The 10,568-nt window shown below is 30.1% G+C and overlaps 1 protein-coding gene across 7 annotated transcripts in view; it reads left to right on the plus strand.

Moving 5' to 3' along the window:
• Window positions 1–1,358: 1,358 nt before the first annotated feature.
• Window positions 1,359–10,568, plus strand: part of LOC106465838 (pseudouridine-5'-phosphate glycosidase-like) — a 37,729-nt gene continuing 28,519 nt past the window's right edge. For 5 of the 7 annotated variants that reach the window (XR_002612065.1, XM_022393790.1, XM_022393793.1 and 2 more), the window contains exons 1-6: window positions 1,359–1,452; window positions 2,323–2,444; window positions 3,479–3,590; window positions 3,769–3,854; window positions 8,535–8,623; window positions 10,429–10,540. Coding sequence is in view for 6 of the 7 variants with exons in the window: in XM_022393790.1 (XP_022249498.1) it covers window positions 2,333–2,444; window positions 3,479–3,590; window positions 3,769–3,854; window positions 8,535–8,623; window positions 10,429–10,540 (511 nt within the window). In the remaining variant the exon portion in view is untranslated. Of the gene's footprint in view, window positions 1,453–1,965; window positions 1,983–2,322; window positions 2,445–3,478; window positions 3,591–3,768; window positions 3,855–8,534; window positions 8,624–10,428; window positions 10,541–10,568 lie in introns of those variants that run through there. The other 2 variants (XM_022393792.1, XM_022393791.1) reach the window with 2 other exon arrangements.

A 10,568-nucleotide genomic window follows, 5' to 3' on the forward strand; every position in this document is an offset into this window, starting at 1 on the left:
TTTCTATAAGGGTCATGACTTATCGAGGAATTCCGCGAATATCCGAGTGTTTGCCAAACGCCCTCCTTTTTAGTATATAAGCCCGGTAAATAAAGCCAGCGATAGATAGTTATGCAGATAGATCGAAGAGATAGATAACTGAGTCAAGCGAACAGTAGGCACCTTAAGTAAAGTGTGTGTGAATCACTGTGATTTGTAGCGTGTGTTATAAGGGTTGTTAAATTTAAAGTGACTGTGGAAATTCTGTGTAGTTTTAATTAAGAAAGGACTTGTATCGCTGAAGTTCCTCGGAAAAAAATTATACCGGAAATTAACAAACGAGCAGATACACAACAATAGTATATATCAGAGCAAGCATGTTTCAAACTCAATAACAATACTTTGGTTTCTTCTTAATGAGGATTTGACATAACAACGTTCTCATATGTCACCATCTTTTACAAAACGTCACTAAAATATACAGTTGCCGTTCATTAAATATATTATTTTCTTATTTAAAAGATAAATACTTGTCTTACTTACATGGTAGACTCTCACAGGTCTTTCTTTTTCGCAATAAATAGCACTTCTGGGTAATAACCATTCAAACCACGCCAACATATGTGTTACATTGAAGCTTATTCCAATAAAATGTAATTGGTTAAATTATTATACATTTTATTTATACCTAAAATACATTTAGTCGCATATCTTAAGTCAGTATTTCAGTGTTAAACATGAAACATTATTATTAACACCTTCATTACAGCAGTGGTAAACACCAATACAAGATGCCGCCACCTATACTCAGTTGAAAGTATTCATCACTCAAAGACAAGTACAATAGTAACAATAAAGCAGCAATAATTTATATTTCATACGTAATTCGTCATAAAGAAAATAACATAATTAGCATCACAGGGAAACTGAACAATACAAATTAGTGCTATTTTTTATTATTAGTTTATTATTGAGCCAAACTCATTTAAGAAAGAGAAAGACGACGACCCACAAAAAATTTTACTAATAGTTTGAATGATTATAGCACTTCGAGTTGTATAAGTAAGCCAGCCATGTATTAGAAAACATAAAATTCACCGTGAATGGCATGCAGTAAATATTTAGTTGAGTTTCTTCGGATTAAACGATCGTGTTATTATCAGCCAAAGAATAAAATAATTAACATACAGATTTAGAAGTTGTATATATCTTTTGTATGCAAGTATTTTATATGTTTATATTTACCCCGATTTTTGTAGCAATGTTCTATACATATTAACATTAATTTTTAATTATTTTCTCCACTTGTTTTTAATTTGATTAGTAGCGCAAGTTTTAGCTGTTCAAAAAGTGTCGCTTCAGGCAAGCCAAGACGTTTAAACCTTAATTTTCACGTGATTTTATTTTGTTTGTGCAGAACTTGGAATATATATATATATATATATATACATTCTTTCTGAAACTTATACAAAAGTAAGTTCTAACATAAATAATGAACTTTTATTAGGAATATGCAAGTTTTTAAATTCTTACTTAATGACTGAAGATTAAAATTAGAAGTATTAGAACGCGGCTATTGCTTTACGCTTTTAATTTTATTTAAGTTTTAATGACAACTTTCTATGTATGTGTAACTAATCGTTCACCTAATAATAATATTTGAATACTTAGTTTACTGTGTAGCTAGTGGCTCGTGAGACAGGTGGTTTTACTTCTTTGAGTTACTCTAAAGTTTTTTAAGAACTTTTTCTTTCCCAGTATCACTGTTATTTGTTATTTATTTTGTATTTATTTAAAAGTGTTTTTATAAGAGCAAATTAAGTTTCTACCTTGTCTTAAGAGTTAAGTAGATTTAATTTGGTGGTGTCTTATGCCATGGCATTACGATATTAAAGTGCAGTATTCTTAGAAAAGTATTTTAATTGTTTTATATTACACTAGCTAAGATATCGGAACCTTTATAAAAATGCATACACCAGAGTTTTTGTTCTTTTTAAATTTGAGTGAGTTTCAATATATTTTTTCAAACTAACCTTTCATCGTTGTAATTCTTACGTCATATGTACGTCATTGGCCTGTTAAAAAGTAATATTTTGTTATAATTAATATAAGAAACAAAATAACTGTAATATGAAGATTGTTCAAAATATTTAGTGGCTCCAACTTGTTTATAGGATTTCAGTTCAATGTGTATATACACATGTTGCTAAAGTTCTTTTTTTAGTTGAAAACTATTCGGTATACATTAAGTTTAATTGTTGAGTTTACAACATAATTCTAATGCATGATGAAAGAAGCAATGCATCTTGGTAATCTTATGTTGTTTGATGTTATTCTGTTTAGAAGATTTTCAATGGCTGTGCTGCAACACAGAAAGATAATTTTAAATCTTTCCAAAGTTAGTGGTATCTTGCAGTATGGGTGTTTACTCAAATTGGCTAGAAAAAAATGGACCTTGTCAAAAGGTGAGTAAAGTTACTTTGAATAAGGAACAATAATGAATATGCCTTTAATAAAATCTTGTTTCTGAAGTTGAGTAATCTGCAATATTTCAAATTGAGCAATAATTCTGTTGTATTAGTATTTTTATTTTTTAGTGGCTTTAACTTTTTTCAGAATACCAAATATTCAAGATCATAAATAAAACATTTTCATAAAACATCGCATTTGACACTTGTATACTGAAATGATTTGACGTACTTGGTTAGCATACTGCCAGTGAAATAAAGGTTATTTACCATCTGTAATGATTAAATAAGATGACACTCAGCAAAGTGTCTACAATCTTTAATCACTAGGTAAGAGGAACTCAATCAAGGGTTTGCCATCTTTAATTACTATATAAGATGACACTCAGCAATGTGTCTACCATCTTTAATTACTAGATAAGATGACAGTGAAGTGTTTACAATCTGTAATCACTAAATAAGATGACACTCAGTAAAGTGTCTACCATCTTTAATTACTAAATAAGAAGGACTTAGTGAAGTGTTTGGCATCTTTAATTATTACATAAGTGAAATGGAAGTTCAAATTGATACTTATGTTAACCAACTGATTGTAATTAGATGACATCTTTAAAGTGACCCTTTGAACACGAGACCCAGAAAATCTGTTATAACTTTCGGATTGAAGTCTAAAGAAAAATAGAAATATAAGCTATCACATCATACTAACACGATGATGTTAAATAAGTACTTTCACTAAATAGTTACTCACTTTAAGCAGTTATTTCACATTTTGACCTTAAACACCTATAGTTTGGTGGATCTCAGTCACTGGTTATGCCAGTCTTTGAAGTATGATTTGTATTCATTCATGTGATAAAGACAAACACAAAACATGCATTGATAATGTATTTATTGTTTTTAATAAAAAAATTATATTTAATTTAGATACAGATTTCTTTTTTAACAATTAAAGTATGTGGTGTGATCTATGAAGTGGCAAAATGTTTTGTGAAGACTGTCTGTGATATGAATGGCTTTTTAACTTACAGATGTATTTAAATTTTCTGAGGATGTGGCAACAGCAATCAAATCTGGAAAACCAGTTGTGGCATTGGAGTCTACAATTATCACCCATGGAATGCCCTATCCAGCAAATCTAAAGTCAGTTTATATTTTACTTCTTTAGAAGATTTAATCATTTGTTTCACATATATGAACAAGGATGGTTTATTCGCTAAAAATTTAAGTTTTCATGGAATTTTGTTTTGTTCAAGAATTTTGAATTGAAATTTTTGGAGTAAAGTGTTAACTTCATATGCCTTTCATCTTGTTATTCCAGGACTGCTGTAGCTGTTGAAGAAATTGTAACTAATCAAGGAGCTGTTCCAGCAACAATAGCCATTATGAATGGGAGGATCTGTATTGGTTAGTTATCGAGATAGTTTTCATTTATAATAATTATATAAATCACAAAAGTTACTAGATTAAGATATTTTGGAATATTTAAAGGAAATTATTTTGATGATTACATTCACTGATGTTGCATATGATAATGTTTTTTAATTTTTAGATCCCATTGACTTGTTAGAGGCTGACATAACATAACTCTAGAGACAAAAAAAGACCATTTGTTCCTTCATAACTGTATCTGTACACACACTTCTGCAAAACAGTGGGGATGGTTCTGGTCATGATCAGATCTAGATATATTAGAAGGTAGTTCTGGTCATGATCAGATCATTTTGAATGTGTTTCAAGAAAAATATGGTACAAAGAAGTTCTGCTTAAGTTTAGATCTCATTGGTTGTGCTACCTGATATCTTATGCTAATGATCACACTATCGTAACTTTTGAACAATGTGCAGAGCATTTTTTATCATAAGCAGATGGGATTAAACATCAAGAACTTGCATGATTTTGTTGAGTGTGTTTGGGTTGTAGACTGTATATATATATGTGTGTTTTGTATAATTTCCTGGTTTCAAGTGTTGAGTCAAATGAATGAACAGAAATAGAGTTGTGGTTATGCTAAACTGCTTTTAATGGTAGTGGTTGCAATAGGATATTGCATTTTAGGTAACTTGAATATTTTTCAAAAATGTGGACAGGTATTTTGTCCTTGTTTGAGAACTTGTAGAAAACCAACTTATGAAATTATTGTTTAGCTTTATAGTTGTGTAAAACCATTCTGAGAGTAATTATAGGCCTATTAGTCTTACATCAGTTGTGGGAAAAGTTTTGAAAAGTCTGATAAAAGATGCTTTGCAAAGTCATTTAACAAAGTTTAGGATTTTATTGCATAGTCAACATGGTTTAACTAAAGGAAAATCTTGCCTTACAAATCTTCTAACATTCTTTGAAAAGGTTACTGCTTATGTAGATGAGGGTAAGGATGTAAATTTGGTGTTTCTGGATTTTCAGAAAGCCTTTGACAAGGTACAGCATGAAGGCTTGTAAAAAAAATATCTCTATAAGTGGGAGGATAAGTTAGCAAATAGGATAGAAGAGTGGCTGGATGATAGAAAGCAGAGGGTTGTTACAAATAGAGCTCAGTCAAACTGGATTAATGTTACAAATAGGATACCTCATGGCTTAGTTTTAGGACCTTTTGCTCTTTTTAATTTACATCAATGACATAGATAAAAGAATGGTCAATAAATTGCTTAAATTTGCTGATGATATTAAAATCTTGGGTGTTGCTGGCTGTGAGGAAGATACTGTTGCTGCTTTACAAAATGATTTATATTAAATGGCAGATGGGTTTTAATTATAAAAAATGCAATATAACATCTGTGGGTTATCATAATTTGAATGGGAATATTCTTAACAATGTTATGAAAGAAATCTTGGTGTAATGGTTGATCAGTCTCTTAAGCCATCCAAGCATTGCACTGTTGCTAGTGGTAGGACAAATAGGATTTTAGGTTGTATCTACATAAATATTAAATACAAATCTAAAGAGGTTACAATTTCATTGTATAGGTCATTGGTTCGGCTAAATTTGGAGTATTGTGTTCAGTCTTGGGCTCCTTATCTTAGGAAGGACATTAAATTGTTGGAAGTGGTTCAGAGGAAGGTTACTAGAATAGTGCCTGGGATGAAGGGTTTGTCATATGAGGAGAAATTAAAATCTTTAAAATTGTTTTCTCTTGAAAAAGAAGAGTTAGAGGGGATCTGATTGAGGTGTTTAAGATTGTAAAGGGAATTGATAGTGTCCATGCATAATCTTTTTTCATACTTAAGAGTGACTAATCTTCAGCTAAGACAGTTTTATTTTTCTAACAGGGTGGTTGACCTCTGAATGGGTTGCATTCAGATGTTATGTAGGAAGTAAATTTATGTTAGCTTAAGAGAAATCTTGATAACTATGAATTATAAGGGCTGGCTTTAAGATTTTTAAATACTTCTAGTTTAGTTTAGAGGATGGGACAGCTGAGATGGATCAATAGATCCCTTGTTGTTCCTAAACATTATGTTCTGTTAACACTGTTGTTAACTCTTTAAACCCATAATTTTTTGAATGTTCTGCCAGAATTATTTTCATGATGTCCTAATAATTATTATCATACCTTACAAAATTTCCAGTCTGTTTATAAAAGGTGGATAATAACATGGTTTATATTATTTTTCAGCCAAAGAGACATAAATGTTATCAGACACTGTCACTATTTAATGGGTAAATCGAGATTTTTGGCCAAACGCTGGGAGCACCTGCTCGGGTTTAAAGAATTAATAGCAATGGTACCCAACCAATGAATCATTGTATTTTAATCATTAAAGATCTTTTTTTTGTGAATTGGTTAATGATACTTGTAGTTATACTTACTGTACTGTATAAGATCAGCTTCTTTAATGTGTAGTAACTTGTATGATCTGATCTACTTAGTTTAATTTTGAAGAGAAATTATTAGTAATATGTCTTGGTTTATTTTGGCAGAGGAAGATTGATTATAACTGTTAAAAAATATTCAGTAAAGCGAGGAAAACTTACTTGCACTCTACAGAATACAGAAATAAAGGCATTTCTATGAAACTGCAAAGACCTAAATACGAACCTTTAAAGTAAATGTAAAAAACTGGATTTATGGGTTTACATATGACTTTCTTAGGTTTATTAAAAAATAAAAATATTAAATTACCCATAATTAAGGCCAAAAAAGAACCATGAAAATTTTACTCAGAATATCAATTTTAAAAATAAAAAGTTATGCATACAGCAGAAAAAAACATCATCATCAATACATGTACTTTTAAAGTAGATTAGCTCCTGGCGATGAAATTGTAGCTGATGTATTGAACACGTTTTTGTTGTGTTTTAATAAGAATAATCATTCCCTGAAACATTTTTAGTGGTGAGTGGAATTTAGTTCTGAGGAATATTAACGTGAATAAGAAAGAAACTTGAGAAATCTTTTATTGGTATTATTTATTGCTGCTTCTTTATAGTGATTCTCAATTTCGTTATGTACCATTATTTAAGTTAGTTGGTAAAATAAAGTAAGATGTTGTCTTGGGCCCATTTGTATACGTTGATCTTGTCTGTGTTGGTGCAAAGTTTGCTCTTGAAAGCTATAGTGATGTAATGTTGTGAAGGTTGTGAGTAAACTGTAACTTAGACCTGTAATTTAGGCCAAAGATCAGTAACTATAAGACTGTAGGCTACTGTCAAAGATGGTATGGTAGCTTAGAATAACATTGTCATATCTGCTGTTCTATGATGTATGGAGTAACTGATGAAGTTATATCTGCTATTACATGCTATGGAGCAATTGAGGAGATTATATCTGTTGTTGCATGTTATATGGAGAAATGTAGTGAGTTATATACTGTTCCATGTTGTATAAAGTACAATGTTGAGGAGGTTGTATCTGCTGTTGCATGCTGTTTGGAGTAACCGAAGAAGTTGTATCTGTAGTTATATGCTGTATGGAGTAACTGAGGAGGTTGTATCTGTTGTTGCATGCTCTATGGAGTAATTGAGGAAATTTAAATGTCTTCATTCTGGTGAAATATTGCATCTTGGTAGAGAGAAAGAATGGATTTGAAATATGGTATTTATAAACTGTTATTAAAACATTCAGTACTGCCTCAGACATTGATACCCATGCTAAGTGCCATTGGTTTTATTTTTTCATTAGAAGCATTTTAATAATGGAAAATGATATCGGAAATAATATTAATGGACATATATATATGCTTATTCAACTAAAATCTGTACCATGACGCACATGAGTATCATTGGCATTGTAACTAAAATTATTTTATGAGTGCCACATGTGTGTCATCTGTTTTTTATATTTTGTCATGGTTTTTGGGTATATTCTAAATGTACAAGAAGGGTAAATTATAGTCATGGGAACAACACATTAAAGTTTCTGTGGGGGTTTGGATTCTTTCTTACAATGAGTACTATTTTCATAAAAGCCTACCAGAAAATATATATAAAAACAAAAGATTTACAATCAAGCAAAATTTCTACAAGAAGAGACCCTCATGCAAGTACTGTTGCAGCATAACTAACTTTTAATGTATGCTGTTTCCAATAAAATGCATTTGCCTCAATATTATGGTTGACAGATGCATGCGGCACTGACTAACATACCCTTGGATGTACATGTGTATCGAGTGACAGTGAATCTATTAATTGAATTACTAGACAATGATTCTATAATTATGTTCTTTGTCTTAATAGGTACAACAATAAAGTATCAATTTTGTATATCTAAATTTATTAAATATACATTATTGAATTTTTTTTATGTGCTTCTATGGACTTGCTAAGTTGAATTAATAAAAAATTATTGATGTCACATTAAATTTTTAAAGTTGCTGTTTATATAGTATAAGTTTTTGTGAATAAATTGCTGAACTAATTTCTGATATATATATGTAGAAGCTTAAAACTGAAATATTGGATCTCTTTGATGAAAACTTAGTTATTTGATTGTAACTGTTAACTTCTTTGTAATTATTTGATCATAACAGATCGTTAGAATTGTGGTCTTTTATTTAAGCAACTCTATTAGAAATCTGTTAGTTTGGTAGTTTCTGATAATTTATTAGTTTTTCTGCTTTGATAAATTTTGTTTTCTTTTGTTATTTTAGGTATGAATAAGACAGAATTAAAAGAGTTAGCAGAAAGTAGGAAAATATCCAAAATATCAAGGAGAGATTTGCCATATGTTGTAAGTAAGGTAAGTTATAATAATGATATAAATTTTGTCTTTTTTTCAATTGTCAGTAATTTGTTCTTAAAAACATTTGAAAAGAAGAGTCAAGATGATCTAACTCATAAATAAAAGTCATTGTTAATGGAAGTAAATGTACCATTAATACTTAACCTAATTATGATGTTTCAGTTAGAATCACACCACACATCCTGAAACATGTATGCATTTTGGTATTGACCTAATTGGATTGAAAACACCTGGTATTTGTTGACAGTGTATTTCTTTCTTATCATGAAATTTTAACCTGATGTAAGTTAAATCATTTATATTTCAGTTATTAATATGTACATTGTTTTACTGGGGTCTTTAATGGTTAAAAAATGTCCACAGTCTTGTTGATAATGTAACTTAATGATTTATTGGAGAAAAATAAAATAAAAACAACTAAACAGTAGTTCCCTTATCCACTTGAACAATTTTATGTAGTTAGACTTCCATCTTAGTAGCATAATATTTATATTGCAACACAATCTTCTTTAGGTCTAGTTGGATCTTGGAGCTTAGCCTATATTTTAGACTTTGCAACAATAAACTCATTGCTTAATGATAATTGATATCAAGCTTGGAACGAGGCTTATTAAAAAAAGACACAAAAAATGGGCCGATGCATTTTGCATCAAGGAAAGTGTGGTAGGTTGAAATTGAGAGACTGAATTAGTTGCTGTTATTTCAAGTGCATTTACAAAGACAGTTGGCTACAATGGTAAAATGTAGTACAAAATCCTGACTAAAATTTGGTCAACAAGGATTAAACAGTGCATCAAATGAATCATCTTAAAAGCAATGCTGAAACAATGCAAGTGATAGACACCTTTCAATCAAAAACAGCTTGATAGCCTTTTGAAAAAAAAATCTGTGAATGTTTTTGTTGTGGCTTGTAGCAAATATGGATTATAAACTGATTCTTTGAATTTTGATTATTTTGAACTTATATTGTCTTTAATTTTTTAAACAAACTTTTGTTTTATTGACAGTGAATTCACTTATTTTATAATCTAGTATGATATGGAACTTGTTACAGACTATGCATTTACTGATTGCAAGTTCCTTGTTATTGTGAAGTTTGACTGGTTATGTAACTTCTCCTTTACTGACTTAACATTGTGGACCTCAAAGCAAAAACACATAACTAATCAATAAATATTTACATTGAAAGTATCATAAATAATTTATGCATTAATTATGGTGCATGCTGTAACAGTAAAAATTGGCAGAATCTATACAATCATTACATCATTGGTTTTATTGTAATTTGTTCATAATCTAGTGTTTAGTTGCTGTTATTTTATAATTCTATAATGCCCATTGAATAAGTTTATTTTCTCTAACAATATAAAGAATTATGATGTTTCAATTGTTAGTGATTGCAAAGTAATTAAAAAATTTAAGAGATGTTTTCACACCCTCTATTGTTCAACACTTGAAGCTTACATATGTAATAATTACCAACCCTAAAAGGATGCATAAATTACAAGGGAGGATCTCATAACATTCCCCATAATGTCTGAAATGAAGAACACTTTGCTCAACTGTGTGCCCACCCATTTAATTAACCATATTTATGATGTGACATGAATATTTTTCTTGTATCTTTAAATGCAAATTTTTGAGCTAAATTTTTATTAAAAGATTGTTTCTTATGTATGAAAATGCATGGTAAGTTATATATAAAAAAAACATTATGAAACTCATTTTTGTGGTTGTTATATTTTGCTCTGTAGGCTAAAGGCTGAGAATCTTAAGAATGTAGATGTGTTTTGTCTTCCTAGCAATTGACTGGTGGAACTACAGTTGCAGGAACAATGGTTATTGCTCACGAAGTTGGAATTTCTGTATTTGTGACTGGAGGGATTGGTGGAGTGCATCGAGGTGGTGAAAAAAGTATGTTTTAACATAACACAATATTTTG

Source organism: Limulus polyphemus, unplaced genomic scaffold, assembly GCF_000517525.1.
Source record: "Limulus polyphemus unplaced genomic scaffold, Limulus_polyphemus-2.1.2 Scaffold2068, whole genome shotgun sequence".
In the NCBI taxonomy this organism is placed as follows: Eukaryota; Metazoa; Arthropoda; class Merostomata; order Xiphosura; family Limulidae; genus Limulus; species Limulus polyphemus.